Here is a 15,879-nt window from a genome sequence, read left to right as displayed (position 1 = left end):
AATTCAGCCTTATTGAAAAATGCTAACCACTTCCCTGTAACTGTTCAGAAAAGCCCCACTCCTGGGCTCCCAGCTGTGTGCTCTGTGGATATAATAGCAGCAACTGCAAAGGCTTGTTACCACTCACAAGTCCTGGTTGGATGGAACGTTATTATTACAGAGATGGAGTCTCTTGCCAGCAGTTTTTCTTTAACATGGTGTCCTAAAGAGGCCTAAATGATAATTCATGAAAGGAGGTAGATAAGTGTGGCTTTAAATAGGCTATAGCCAGAAATCAAGTATTACAGAAGAGAGGTTTACCCTCCTTCTGAAGATAAATATAAGTATTGCTGCAGAAATCTCTGCATCAAGGAGACTACATAGCTTTAGGGGTGAGTCTACTAAATTAGACATTTCAGCTCCTTAAGGCATATTCCTTAAGGGGGGAAGAATCAATCTAAGTTATGCAACTTCAGCTATGCGAATAACGTAGCTGAAGTCGACGTACTTAGATCTACTTACTGCGGTAAGTCGATGACTGATGCTTTCCCGTCAAGTCCGCCTGCACCTCTCGCCCTGGTGGAGTACCGGAGTCAACGGGAGAGCGCTTGATTTATCGCGTCTAGATTAGACGCGATAAATCTACCCCCACTGGATCAATTGCTACCCATCGATCCAGTGGGTAATGTAGACAAGCCCTAAATAACAACTACAAGAACTACTTATTTTCCTAGGGATATAGCAATAGGGTTTTCCTATTTGAAAGTACATTAAAAATTAATTTACACTTCATAGGATTTGTTCAAGAAGCACAACTTACAAGACGTCTAAGTAAACATTCTGATAAATAAGAGGATAAGAGGAGAGGTTACAAATTTGCCAAGCTTTATATTTCTCTCTCATTTTATAGGTAACACTTTTCACTATACAACAGGGCACTGTCAATCACAATATTCACTTACTCACCCAATTCGTCCCCGTTCTGCTTAACAGAACAAGATCACATCACTTATCTGAGTCTCCTATACTGTCCTGTTCAGACATACAGTATTGAAATGGTTTTTAAAAGCCACAATCCCAACCCTTTAAAGCCACTTGTATTTCATTTTCATGGCAATAATGAATGTTAGCACTAGACTTTCAAGCTATGGCCACATCAGCATGACATTAAAATATCATTTCTGGTCCAAATCCTGTTCTGTCAGTCCCAGCTGTTGTAGCTAAGGAATAATTCCATGACTAGGGCCAAGCAATTTATTTCAATAAATATTTTATTCAAAAAAATTTGTTTTAGTGTATCGATATTTAAACATCTAATTTTATTACTGTTCTAAAACTAAACTTTGGTACAGGTTTTCTTAGAGTATGTCTACACTACGGGATTATTCCGATTTTACATAAACCGGTTTTGTAAAACAGATTGTATAAAGTCGAGTGTACGCGGCCACACTAAGCACATTAATTCAGCGGTGTGCGTCCATGGTCCGAAGCTAGCGTCGATTTCCAGAGCGTTGCACTGTGGGTAGCTATTCCGTGGCTATCCCATTGTTCCCGCAGTCTCCCCCGCCCCTTGGAATTCTGGGTTGAGATCCCAGTGGCTGATGGGGCAAAAATCATTGTCGTGGGTATTTCTGGGTAAATGTCGTCACTCATTCCTTCCTCCGGGAAAACAACAGCAGACAATCATTTCGCACCCTTTTTCCCTGGATTGCCCTGGCAGACGCCATAGCACAGCAACCATGGAGCCTGTTCAGCTGCTTTTTTTTTTTTTTTTTTTTTAAACTGTCACCATGTGTCTACTGGATGCCGTTGACAGAGGCGATACTGCAGCGCTACACAGCAGCATTCATTTGCCTTTGCATGACAGCAGAGACGGTTATCAGTCGTTCTGTACCATCTGCTGCTGTCATGGGTGCCCCTGACTGAGGTCGGCCGGGGGCGCAAAGACAAAAATGGGAATGACTCCCCGAGTCAATCCCTCCTTTATGGTATCTAAAAATAGAGTCAGTCCTGCCTAGAATATGGGGAAAGTGTACTAGAGAACCAGTGTATCAGAGAACCAGAGAGCACAGCCGCTCCATGTAGAAATGATGAGCTGCATGCCATTCTAGGGGGTGTCCCTGCAACAACCCCACCCATTGCTTCCCTCCTCCCCAAACCGTCCTGGGCTACTGTGGCAGTGTCTCCCCCATTTGTGTGATGAAGTAATAAAAAATGCAGGAATAAGAAACACTGACTTATTACTGAGATAAAATGAGGGGGAGGCAGCCTCCAGCTGCTATGATAGTCCAGGCAGGACATTAAGCGGTGTGGGGGAGAGGAGCCCAGCATGCTGCTGCTATGATAGTTCAGGCAGTACAAAATCTTTTCTTTACACATGAAAGGGAGGGGGCTGATGGAGCTCAGCCCCCAGTTGCTATGATGAGGATGGTTACCAGCCGTTCTGTAACATCTACTGGGAATGACCAGGAATCATTCCTATTTTTACCCAGGCGCCCCCAGCTGGCCTCACCTGCGGCCAGCCAGGAGCACTCACAGTCTCATGACGAGGACGGCTATCAGTCCTACTGCACTGTACCGTCTGCCACCGGGGAAGGGAGGGGAGAGGATGCTGCTGTTCAGTGCCCCAGCACGGCATCTACCAGCAGCATGCAGTAGACATAGGGTGACATATAAAAAAGTCAAGAAACGATTTTTTCCCCTTTTCTATCACGGAGGGGGAGGGGGTAAATTGACGAGATAGACCCTGAACCACCCCGGACAATGTGTTTGACCCTACAGGTATTGGGAGCTCAGCCAAGAATGCAAATGATTTTTGGAGACTGCAGGGACTGTGGGATAGCTGGAGTCCTCAGTACCCCCTCCCTCCCTCTATGAGCGTCCATTTGATTCTTTAGCTTTCCCTTACGCATGTCACACACACTGTGCTGTGGACTCTGTATCATAGCCTGGAGATTTTTTTCAAATGCTTTGGCATTTCGTCTTCTGTAACGGAGCTCTGATAGAACAGATTTGTCTCCCCATACAGCGGTCAGATCCAGTATCTCCCGTACAGTCCATGCTGGAGCTCTTTTTGGATTTGGGACTGCATCGCCACCCATGCTGATCAGAGCTCCACGCTGGGCAAACAGGAAATGCAATTCAAAAGTTCGCGGGCCTTTTCCTGTCTACCTGGCCACTGCATCCAAGTTCAGATTGCTGTCCAGAGCGGTCACAGTGGAGCACTGTGGGATACCGCCCGGAGGCCAATACCGTTGATTTGCAGCCACACTAACCCTAATCCGATATGGTAATACCGATTTTAGTGCTACTCCTCTCATTGGGAAGGGGTACAGAAACCGATTTAAAGAGCCCTTTATATCGATATAAAGGGCCTCGTTGTGTGGACAGGTACACCGTAAATCGGTTTAACGCTGCTAAAATCAGTTTAAACACGTAGTGTAGACCAGGCCTTAGACATGTTAAGAGATCAAAGCATCAAGATTACTTGTGGCAAAAACTCATCTCTGATTCATTCAGTACTAATCTAGGGATCAACTAGGGATCTCTGAGCAACTAACTAAAATCCATTTCTATGGAAAGTATTCTTCAGTGAAGAAGGCAGTCACCCTAGACTTCAACACAGAAGGCCTTCCCATAGTCTTGATGGAAATCACCACAGCTTAATTATCTATTTGTTCTAGAATAAATTCTTTTAATTCCAAAACATTCAAGATATTCCTGTTCTATGGGACTTTGGGTATCTGAAAGTGGACTCAGCTGGGATATCTGTCTAGAACAATTAGGAAATGTACCTCCTTGGCAAGATTTGTTTTGGACACACACATTAAAATAATTTCAAAAAGAATCTCAATACAGATGCATGCAGAGATTCTTCATCACCTGGGGCCATCTCTTCTTTCACAACAGTATTAACATCACAAAACGCTCCTGTTTTGTTTTGAAAGTATTTGTGGAGGAAGTTATCGAGGTATGGCCACAGAGTTCAGGTTCCAGAAGGGAGACATCGGCACTCTGGATTTTAAAAACATCTGTTAAACCAGCAGGATTTCCTGATACTCCTGAGAGAAGCTGAGCTTCTCCCACTAGAACAAAATGAGGCTGTCATGCAATAATACTGGAGAAAGGGATCTAGAACTAATGCTCATACATAGCATGAGGAATGGCACTGAATGTAGCACAGTAACTCATACCTGCGTGTAGCGGAGGATCCTCTGTGGTGTTCATTGTTGGACTCCTTCACTAGATTTCCCTTACAGCAGATCACTCTTAATTTGTCCTGATAGGAGGAGGCCAGGTAAATTGCTCCAGATGAAATTGCTGGCCCTAAATACCGAGGATTTGGGATATCCAAGTGGGCTCGTGCAGGAGTGCTGAGTGAAGGGGGGGAGAGAAAAACTCTTTGAAATCTGGTTGCTGTATATTATTCTTGGAAAGCTATCGCCCCTGCAGCAAAGCATAGTTCTTCTCTTCAAAGTGCTGAGCAGAGCATGACTTACCCTAGAGAAGCACGCGCCTGAATCTCAATCACTTCAAGGGAATTGAAATGAGTCACAAACAGGTAGGGTTCTCTGTAGGCTGCAGCAGAGAAAGAACACCATGCACGGACTCGACATTAGTAAAAATCAGTCAGGAAACTTGCAGGATGAAGATAACATTTTCCTGCCCTCCTGCAGTCCATAGGGAAGACTAAGGATGTGGGTTTTCTGTAGCAGTTCTATATACTATATTGCTAAGTGGGGAGAAATAAGCTTCAAGCAGCATTGCCTTGTACCTATCTGCTCCCATACCATTATATCAATCCTATCTCACAAAAGGGATTTAAAAATGGAATATTAACTGGACAAAATCTATTAGGAACTGCAAAAGACCCTATGGTTTCATTTTGATATGCCAGATTCTTGAATATTTCAGACACATCTAAGCATCCATCATTAAAAATACCAGTGGTCAATTTAGTCACTGTCAAACTGGGAATATTAATCAAATATATCACTTTGATTTAATTTTCCTCTTATTCTTCATGCTTCAGAAAGGCTGCTACATCCATTTAGGTTGATAATTATTTGTAACCACTAGAAAACACTGAGGCTGAAGGGGATCCTTCCCACTGGGGCTGTTTTCTGGATGTGATAACCCCCAGAATGCTGAATATTTTGGAACACAGGAACTGGGTGGAACCAGCACAAAACTGGTAAACATCATTCAACACCTACCAAAAGCCAAAGGCAAGCGACTCCATTTCAGGTCTTCTGTCCGACTGCGCCTTCCATAGGAATCCACAAAGACGCCAAACTCTGCAGAGAACAATAATCAGTGTCATTTGCTTGTGGCTGGATTTTTTGTTTTTTTGTTTTTTTTTTTTTTTAAAGAGAGGAAGGTAAGCAAAGGTGGCTTTTTACAACAGAAATATGAGGGCCATCTTTTGCAGTTGGTGAATTCTACAGTAGCCAGAATTAAATGATGCTCATTGACATAATGCTTGCAAACCCTGCTGATTTAGGAATGATTTCAATAGTTGAGTTGTTGCAGTCCAAGTCCTCTTTATACTGAGTAAGGTAAAGTTATTATTTCTTACACTTCTAGGAAACCATCTCCAAATAGAAGAAGCACAGAAATATTAGGGTTTGGCTACACTTGCAGGAGTGCAGCGCTGCAGTGTGGTCACATTTACAGCATTTGCAGCAGTGTTGGGAGTGGTGCATTATGAGCAGCTATCCCAATATTCAACTTTTCAAAAGAGGGGGGTGGGGTGGAGTGTGACAGGGAGCGTGGGGGAGACAGAGAGAGTGGATTTTTGAAGCGGACACTGTGTCAGCTCCCTGCCTTGCAAGTTCTAAGGACTTGAAGATACACAGCACCAATCTTCAATCATTTTCAGTTTCAACCCCTTCCCCCACCGCTCTCTCATTCACTAAATGCAAATAGCCTTCAGACCAGATAAGCAACTGCTCCAAAATGGATCCCCCCACCTGGCTGTTTCTCTCCTCAAGCAAACACTAGCTGTGGACGTTCATCCCCCTCTGCTCGAGCAAACAGTAGCTGTGTTTGTTTTTTTAGATAAGCAGCTCCGGGAGCCCCAAGTTCACAACAAAACAAAGAGAGGCATCACAACAAAACAAAGTGTGTTATCTTTCCTTAAAAAGCATTATGGGAAGGTTCCGGTCAGTTACAGCATAGTAAGATTAATCACTGTTTACACTGGCCCCCCCAGCACTGCAAGAGTCGTTATTCCCCAGGCTGAGGTGGAGTACAGCCAGCGCTGTAGCCAGGGAGATACAGCGTTGTATGTGCCTTGCCAGTGTGGACGGGGAGTAAGTTACAGCGCTGTAAAGCCACCACCAGCGCTGTAACTCTCAAGTTTAGCCAAGCCCTTAGACATAGAAGTGTGCCAGCTGTCCAAGCAGGCAGTTATTGTAAATACCTGAAGGATTATTGTTGTTGGAGTTAAAGGTGCTTTGTGGACTTCTAGGACATTGGACTAAAGAGCAACAAAAACAATTTCATTAAAAAGTAGCTTATAGCCCTCTGTTTCTCCACTGAGATGAAAGGAACAATCTTTCTATTGAAGTCCCTGCATCACATAAGGAATCCTCTAGTTTAAGTTAGAAAGCCAGGAACGTTTAATCAGAGTGGTTAAACATCTATTCGCACTGAACATTCATTTAAAAGATCCCATTGTATTCTCTTCAGCACTGGCATAGAAATGAAAGTTACTTACCTGTAACTGGAGTTCTTCCAAATGAATTCTAAGTTCACACTCCTGCGATGCTCTGACAGATGCAGCTTGAACTGGCAGAATTCTAGCAAGCAATAAGTTGGAGCCCTCATGCGCTACCCATTCTCCTTCCTCAGTGAACAAACGGTTCCAAGGCGAGGGTGTAAAGGGGTGTGGCACTCATTTAGATCCAATATGATGCTTTTCCCCAAGATATGTTCACTGCTTAACTTCTGGTCAGAGGGGTCTCTCTGGGGATTTGCTCTTTGCAAAGAGGCTGACAGACATGGCTGGGATGCTCGTGCTCGCCATAACAGCTATAGCCTTTTTTTGTGGATTGACTCTGGAAACGGGGACTGGGCACCACAGTAGTTTTCCTCTTCAGATGCTTCTCACTTCCAGATCCTTTAGTACTGGGTACAGAGGTGGATGGTTTGTCCTTCCCTCCAGATTCACTCAGAGCCAACAATAGCCTTAGACTCGTTCGAGCCTTGTACTTGCCCAGTTCCGGATAGTTTTGCTGACAGTGCTTCTTGTTGTAAAATTGTCTGAGGCCTGTTCTGTCTGTTCTTTTTTGCTCACATTGTATAAGTTGAGCAAACCAGCATTTTGAAGGTGAGTGTCCCTCACCCAGAGATGCCAAATATCTAGCATGTGTGTCAGATGCCACAAATACTGCCCGATGTGACACAAATCTTTTAAAATAGGGCTTTTTATTCTTCAGTTCTGCCATTTCTGAACTGCAGACTTACAACTAATTTCACCTAATACTAAGCTAGTTAACGATCTAACAAACTGCTAACTAAATCTAATTATAAAACTGTTAACTAGCTAATAAGCTATGGACCCAGGAGCACCCCAAAGCAGTTCCTCATGCATTCAGCTGCTTGCAGTTGTAAGTAATTTAGGCAGCTGGAGTGCCACACCCCCTTTTATACTTATGCCCTAGAATGCTCAACTTTCACTAAGGGGATGGGCCAGGGAGGCACAGGAGTGCTCCAATGACTACTGCCAGCTAGAGTTCTACCAGTTCACGCTGCACTGGTTGGAGTGTCACATGAGTGGGAATATGCAGAGGACACTCAAAGAGCTGACTGACAGGCACAGAGATCTTCACACAACCCACAAGGAATTTGACCAACATATTTTAACAGATGGGATCAGTGTCTTGCCCTTTTAGGATCTACAACCTTTATATTGCACAATATGACCTACAGTCTAACATGCCATTTCCAGCAATGTTGTTACCCAATATGCACACCCAATGGCTAGCCTCCTACAACTAGAGTTCCAAGGTATCTTGTGACAAATGCTGTGCAGATGATCATGCTAGTCCAGCAGCCACATGATACACTTACCATGGAAACAAAGCAGGTACTCCTCCCTCTGTCCTGTAGGATTCACCTGTATGATACTGATTGGGAAGCTATTGGTGGAAGAAGCAAACACAGCAGAGGCTAAGGAGTGGTCATTCTTATCGAGAAACTCTGTAAAGGGGTAGAAAGGAACAGCAGTGTCAGCACCAGTCTTCCTGTAAGTTCATACCCCTTGCTCCCATGTAGGTAGACAAGTATCTACCCCAAAGGAACATTCACAGAGCTGTTTATTTATGACAGGAAATGATTCCTACCCTCCAGGGTATACTGCTTCATCTCAATTTCATAGAACTTGTTGGTTCCGATGATGATGCTGTAATTGGTCAAATGGATACAGCTACATGGCTCTGAAGTTTCAATCTCCTGGAAGAGAAGGACGAGGCACATTGGCATGAGTCTAGATGATCCTTATTCAACTTTTCTGTTCCATTAGCTCCCCCTGTATTTGTTTAAACATTTCTCTTATTACATAGGCCAAACCAGACAGTCTCTACGCAAAAGAATAAACGGACACAAATCTAACATCAGGAATCATAAAACTCAAAAACCAGTAGGAGAACACTTCAACCTCTCTGGCCACTCAGTAACAGACCTGAAGATGGCAATTTTGCAACAGAAAGACTTCAGAAACAGACTCCAATGAGAAACTGCTGAGCTTGAATTGATCTGCAAATTAGATACCATTAACTCTGACTTGAATAGAGACTGGGAATGGCTGAGTCATTACACTACTTGAATCTATTTCCTTATGATAACTATGCTCAGACCTCTTGTCAACTGTCTGTAACTGACCATCTTGATTATCACTACAAATGTTTTTTTCCTGCTGATAACAGGTCATCTCAATTAATTAGCCTCTTAGAGCTGGTATGGCATCTTCTCTGTATGTGTAGATATACTCTTCTTATATGTTCCATTCTATGCATACGATGAAGTGGGCTGTAGCCTACAAAAGCTTATGCGCAAATAATCTGTTAGTCTCTAAGGTGCCACAAGTACTCCTGTTCTTTTTATAGGATTCTGAGTGGCAATATTTCCCTCTATAAAAGGTGTTTAACAATTGCAGACTGCAAGTCTGCAATCTCCAGCAGGTGGAACAGTTCTCTTGCTGGGAGAACTAGTATTAATTTGCCTGCTACATCCATGAGTTTCCTTCGCTACGGGGGTTGTACTGGCTATTTAGAAGGCAGGTGTGCACACTATGAATCTGGTTGAACTCCAGCTACCATTAGAAATGCAGGCAGCAACAGTTACAGCCAGATCAGCTTTTGCATCTGTGAAAAGCCAAAAGATTGCATTTGTTTCTTTCAGACAGACCATGCAACTGCCATCTACACCTTTGTCAGCTACAAATTAGACTAATACTCTAAATAGCATGCTGTGGTGTTCAATGTACAGCCCCATTATAGGAGTGGAGAGGATGTAGGAGAGATTTGAGAAGGAGAGTTAGAGTAAAGCAGTGATCCTTACTTATACGCAGTGTTACATATTAACAGTCAACTAGGTTGAGGCACTATAAAAATTGGGCACCTCCAGGCCTTAAAGGCAAGAGTTGCATGGGGGGAGGGGAGGGATGCTGCCAATCAAATTTATTTTTTGAATATACTTTAGATGAGAGAATGAAGAATTATTTTTATTTGTAACAAAGCTGGTTAAAAAAGAACCAGTTAGGATGTCTCCAAGACTCAAGTGGATTGGACACTTGCAATTGAACATCGCCTTAGCCCGAGCCCGATTCAGCTGGCCAGGCTAGCCATGGGTTTTTAATTGCAATGCAGACATACCCAAAATTGCTAGCAGCTCTGATTTTAACTGGAGCAGGTTACAATTTACTGTCATTTAGCCAGCAAGCAAAATTGGTATGAGCAACATAGGTTTTAGGCACTTGCTCCTCAGCAGAGTGGAGTCTCACACTGGATTGTTATGAATAAGTGAACTACTGAGAGAAATCAATAAACTTGCCTTCCTGATGCAGAACTTGCTGAGGCTCTCATTATAGCGCAAAACCACCACTTTGTTGGGCATGGCTGCACAGATGCAGAGTCCATTCTCAACCTACAGAGAAGGTTAAACATATGGTTAGAGACAGCAATAGAGAAGTTCAGACTAAAGCTGTGGAAAATGTTTTGAACACGTGAAAGAGTTCTCTTTGGTGAAAGGTACCGAGATGTTGGCAGAGATGAGTGAGTAATATTTGTAATAGGACAGTGTGGCGTAACTGCAGATTAGTGTAAGAATGAAAAGGCTTTTCACACTCCTAACGGAAAGCACACATCCAGACTGCTTCTGCGATTTCTTTTGTAGTTGAAGCAAGTTAATGAAAAGAAAAGGAAGCTTTTAATAGAATGATGTTTCTATTAAGAGTCATCATGAACCCAAATTAACCCAGGCAGTTTAGATCTTTAATCTCTTGAATTTGTATCTTAAATAATGCTTTGAAATGAATTATGTTCAACTTGTCAGGGATCTGAGTAATCTGCATAAGCAGTTCCTGCTGAAAACTTCAGCAGTGGCCAAGTGTTTCACACTGAAACTGGCAAGCACACTGAACGTTGCTGAATGATACAACTGCATGAGCAAATTTACTATTTGGGTAAGCACCACCCGGTGTTCAAGAGCGAAGACAGAGGAATAAGAAATGTGTTAATCATAAGAGACTAAAAATGGAGAGCGAATGTCTACAGTCAGAGACATAAGATGGAGGAAATAATATTTTTTATTAGACCAACGTTTGTTGGTGAAAGAGAATAGTTTTCAACTCATACAAAGCTCTTTTTCATCAGTTATGTTAGGTTTATCTCACAGTCTGTATCATGTAACCAGTTAGCATATTCCATTTATTGGTGGTCTGTGCTAGTTTATATTTGCGATAGACCCTTTGAGCTCCTTTCCCTCCCCACTCCCCCCCCCCACTCCCTTTTACTCATTTTATTTGGAGAAAAATACAAAAAACCAAGTATGTAGCTCCTGGATGTGCTGATTATGTCAAGAAATAAAGTTGCTGATTTGATGAAGATTAAACCTGGCAATCCCTTCTAGTGTCTCACTGGGTCTGGGATCAATAGATAAACTAAAGTACAGCCCAGGGCACAAAGGTTCTATATCCTACCTTGCCAGCAGCAAAAAGGTGACATCCCTTGACAGCCTCAAAGGTGTTTGGTGAGATATCAGGCTGGGCTGGGAGGTGAGATTGGGCTAGAGACTGCTTCACTTTCTTTACATCAACAAGACACAGAGCCCTCTCTTCTCCTGAGGACAGAAACAGTTACATTTTTTCAATGTAAGATAGTCAAGCAAGGGGAGAATTTCACTCTTCACTGCAAGAGCCTATTCTGTTACATAAGCAGCAGCTTCTCATTATGGGTTGTTACTGTGGTAACAGCTACAGAACACTGTACATGTAAAAAATAATTCCATGTGAAAGAGGACATTAAAAAAGGAGTAATAAATACACCTGGGAAAACAAGCACTGTCTCCTTGGATTGTTATAGTTGCTGGGTCTAGCTGAAAGACATCAGTACATGGCCCCATGATGGCACTGCCTAGATTAGCCAGGAAGATCCCTCCTTTTCAAGCGAAAGGTGCTTTATCACTTCTGCCCACACAAGTTTGTAGTAGAGCCTAATGGTGCTACAGTTAAGAATCACTTTGACCCATGTTGGAACCCTGAGCTTTCAGTAATATCACCTTTTCAAATATCACATTGGGTGTAACTTTTGTCTACAATTACTTTCTTTCCTACAAACTTGAAATACTGTTTAAAAAGCTAGAGCATCTTAATATTATACAGCAAATTTGTGAAGCTTTTTTGTTGATTCCCTACAAACATTATACAGGAGGTTTTGATATTAAATTGTGCTATCTATCTAGTCCTTTTAGTCAAAGAGCAGGACGGAGAGCTAAGCAGCACTGGGAAAGTATATTGCTCCAATTCGCATTCAGACTGAGGGACATAAAAAGCAGAAGATGAAAGCAGCCCTAGTTATATTACATGGGCAAGTGTCATGAGACTCTCTGTTAGAGCATTAGAGGGTCATGGTGCTGTGGATCCTAGGACAGTGGTGCCCAATCTGTGGCCCTTCAGAGCGACTGTTAAAAACAAAGAAAAAGGAGTGTAGATGATTAAAAATTGAAAACGTATTCCAAGTTAGGTCTTGCAACTTTTGAACTGTGTTTGCAACAGCCCCACTACTTCAAGGACGCAATAAGGGACACCACCACTCATAATTGTCACCCACCACTTCCCTGGCAGCCTCCAGAGCAACTCCATTGTGTGCTGGGGGGGGGAGAAGGGAGGTCAGCAGATCTCTACTGCTGCATGGGAGGGGAAGGAAAAGAGCTGCTCTCACTGTTCCATTGCCTGCTTCCCTTCTAACCTGTGGGAATGATACAGAAACAGCAGGATGGGATCTCGACTAGCTCTGCCTGAGAGAGCTCTTAGTAAAGAACGGCTCCTCTCCCCTATACAGACAGCCAGAGTAGTCCAGGAGAGGTGTGGGAATCAACAAACATTTATGGCTGACTTCAATCACAGCACTGAGTGTTCAGCACCTCTGATAACCAGGACACTTATTGAGATGCTAAATATAGACTAAGAAGCCTAAAAGATGGTTACTCACCTTTGTAACTGTTGTTCTTCGAGATGTGTTGCTCATATCCATTCCAGTTAGGTGTGTGCGCTGCGCGTGCACATTCGTTGGAAAACTTTTACCCTAGCAACTCAGTGGGCCGGCAGGTCGCCCCCTAGAGTGGCGCCGTCATGGCGCTCGATATATACCCCTGCCGGCCCACCCGCTCCTCAGTTCCTTCTTGTCGGCTACTCCGACAGTGGGGAAGGAGGGCGGGTGTGGAATGGATATGAGCAACACATCTCGAAGAACAACAGTTACAAAGGTGAGTAACCGTCTTTTCTTCTTCGAGTGATTGCTCATATCCATTCCAGTTAGGTGAATCCCAAGCCTTACGTAGGCGGTGGGGTCGGAGTGAAATGTGGCAGAATGAAAATTGCTGAGCCAGAGGCTACAGCATCTCTTGACTGTTGAACCAGGGCATACTGCGAAGCAAAGGTATGGACCGAGGACCAATGGAGCTGCGCAACCGATCTCGTGCGTAGGTACACGAGCCAGCAAGGTGGCAGATGAAGCCTGAGCCCTGGTAGAATGCACGGTGAAGTGGCTTGGGGAAATATGAGCCAAATCATAACAAGAGCGGATGTACGCCATCACCCAAGATGAGATCCTCTGAGAGGAAAACAAGCAAGCCTTCCCTTTGGTCTGCTACCGTGACAGAGCTGGGGCGCCTTACGAAATGGTTCTGTCAGCGTAATATAAATGCTAGCGCTCTACAGACGTCCAGGGAGTGCAATTGTCGCGCCCATTGCGTTGAACTGTGGGTAACATGAAAGGCCGAAATCACCTTAGGGAGGAAAGCCGGGTGTGGTCGTAACTGCACCTTGTCTTTGTGAAACCTAGTGTACGGCAGAACCACCGTAAGAGCTCTGAGCTCGGAGACTCAACTGGCCGATGTAACAGCTACGAGGAAAGTTGTCGTCCAAGACAGGTATAGCAGAGGGCCGGGCGCGAATGGCTCGAATGGGGGAGACATAAGTCTGGTTAAAACTAAGTTGAGGTCCCAGGTTGGGGCTGGGCGGCGCACCCGAGGGTACAAGCGCTCCAAGCCCTTGAGGGACCGCGAACCCATAGAGCGTGAGAACACGGAACGTTCACCTTAGCCTGGCTGGAAGGTAGAGATGGCTGCCAAGTGTACCCTCAGTGATGACACCGCCAGGTCCTGCTGCTGAAGGCCAGAGGCAGGCCAAATAGAGGGTATCGAGACCTCAGTAGGAGCAAGATCAAGCGTATCGCACCTGTAGAAGAAACGCTTGCACTCGGCCAGGTACGTTGACCAGGTGGAAGGCTTCCTGCCACCCCAGCTCAGTTACGCAGCAGCCACACCGTGAGGCGAAGAGGCTGCAGGTCCGGGTGACGAAGCCTGTCGTGGCCCTGAGTGATGAGGTCTGGGTGGGGTGGCATGGTAATTGGGTTGGTTATTGACAGGTCGAGCAACATGGTGTATTAGTGCTGCCTGGACCACGCTGGAGTGATCATGATGATGCGCGCTCTGCCCCTGCGGAGTTTGAGCAGGACCTAATGAACCAGCGGGAACAGTGGGAAGGCATAAAGGAGCTGGCCTTTCCACGGCATCAGGAATGCGTCCAAGATTGATCCCGAGGAGAGACCTTGGAAGGAGCAGAACATCTGGCATTTTCTGCTCTTGCGGTGAGCGAACTGGTCTATGTGAGGAAAAATCTCCACTTCTGGAAAACAGAACGCCTCACATGGGGCAGAGTGACCACTCGTAAGACAGGAAAGACCTGCTGAGTCAAAGCGCCAAGGCGTTGCGAACGCCTGGGAGAAAGGATGCCACCAGCTCCATCGAGTGGGCCATGCAAAAGTCCCAGAGATGGATGGCCTCCTGACAAAAGGGGGAGGACCATGTCCCTCCCTGGTTATTTATGAAGCACATGGCCGTTGTGTTGGCTGTAAACACTGAGATACCACGGCCTCGCAGCTGCCGCTGGAATCCCTGGCACGCCAGACGGACTACTCTCATTTTTGGGGCATTGATATGGAATGCCAGCTCCCGAGAAGACCAAAGGCCTTAAGCTCGGAGGTGACCATGAGCACTAGAGCAGAGAGAGGACGCGTCCGTCATCAGGGGCAGTGAGGGCTGGGGCGGATGGAACCGCATCCCTGCCCACACCAGAGAGGGAGTTAGCCACCACTCTAGGGAGCCTAAGGTGCTCGAGGGAACGGTGACTACCATGACCATTCGCTCCCTGTCTGGGCGGTACGCCGAGGTGAGCCGGACTTGGAGAGGACGGAGGCGGAGCTTGGCGTGTTTGGTTACAAACTTGCGGGCAGCCACGGACCCAGGAGACTGAGACAAGTGCAAGCCGAGGTCATTGGGAAGGTCTGCAGACCTCGGATGATTGTTGCCATCACCTAAAACCGCGGCTGTGGTAAGCAGCATCCGGTTAGGTCAGAGACCAGGATAGCCCCTAGGAAGCCCAACCTCTGTGTGGGAACCAGAGTGGATTGCTCTATAGTCATCATCAGGCCTAGACCTGTGAATAAGACTGCGATGATGCCCATGTGCTGAGAGGTTTGTGTCTCGGAGTCTCCTCGGATAAGCGAATCATCCAGATATGGAAAAACGCATATCCGACATCAGCAAAGGTAGGCGGCGACTATGGCCATATACTTGGACAATACCTGTGGGGCTGTAGAAAGGACAAAACAGCAGGACCGTAAACCAGAAGTACTGACGGTTGGCTAGAAAGCGGAGGTATCTCCTGTGCGGAGGGAAGATGGTGATGTGAAAGTACGCGTCCTTCATATCGAGGGCGGCATAGCAGTCCCCAGGAGGCAAGGATGGGATAATGGCTCCCAGGGACACCATGCGGAACTTCAACCTTATCCTAAACTGGTTGAGTCCGCGCAGGACTAGGAAGGTCTGAGACCTCCGTTCGAGTGGGGGACTAGGGCATAATGGGAGTAAAACCCCTTGCCCCTTTCGTCCGTCGGCGTCTGCACCTCTTGTACGAGGAAATGCTCGTGAGAGGGGTCCCTGAAGGGGGACAGGGTTGGAACAAATTAGAGGTGGTACCCATGCTCCACCGTGCACAGGACCCAGTGATCTGAAATGAACTGGGGCCACGCCAGGAGAAAGCGGGATTGGGATCCCGGCCTGTGACTGGTACAGCGCTCTCAGGCGCACCTTGGAAGGTTCGTCTTTGGTCCCAGT

At 45.5% G+C, this 15,879-nt stretch overlaps 1 protein-coding gene across 9 annotated transcripts in view; it reads right to left on the bottom strand.

The window, feature by feature from the left end:
- Positions 1-15,879, bottom strand: part of CIT (citron rho-interacting serine/threonine kinase) — a 111,420-nt gene that overhangs the window by 4,091 nt on the left and 91,450 nt on the right. For all 9 annotated transcript variants that reach the window (XM_030582981.1, XM_030582984.1, XM_030582983.1 and 6 more), the window contains 7 exons: positions 11,183-11,322; positions 10,036-10,128; positions 8,328-8,436; positions 8,056-8,184; positions 5,196-5,276; positions 4,479-4,557; positions 4,173-4,352 (listed from right to left, as the gene is read on the bottom strand). In XM_030582981.1, coding sequence (XP_030438841.1) covers positions 4,173-4,352; positions 4,479-4,557; positions 5,196-5,276; positions 8,056-8,184; positions 8,328-8,436; positions 10,036-10,128; positions 11,183-11,322 — 811 coding nt within the window. The remainder of the gene's footprint in view (positions 1-4,172; positions 4,353-4,478; positions 4,558-5,195; positions 5,277-8,055; positions 8,185-8,327; positions 8,437-10,035; positions 10,129-11,182; positions 11,323-15,879) is intronic.

This window comes from Gopherus evgoodei, chromosome 13 (assembly GCF_007399415.2).
Source record: "Gopherus evgoodei ecotype Sinaloan lineage chromosome 13, rGopEvg1_v1.p, whole genome shotgun sequence".
Classification (NCBI taxonomy): Eukaryota; Metazoa; Chordata; order Testudines; family Testudinidae; genus Gopherus; species Gopherus evgoodei.
Note: the sequence above shows the minus strand (reverse complement) of the source record. Positions and strands in the feature narration are given on the sequence as shown.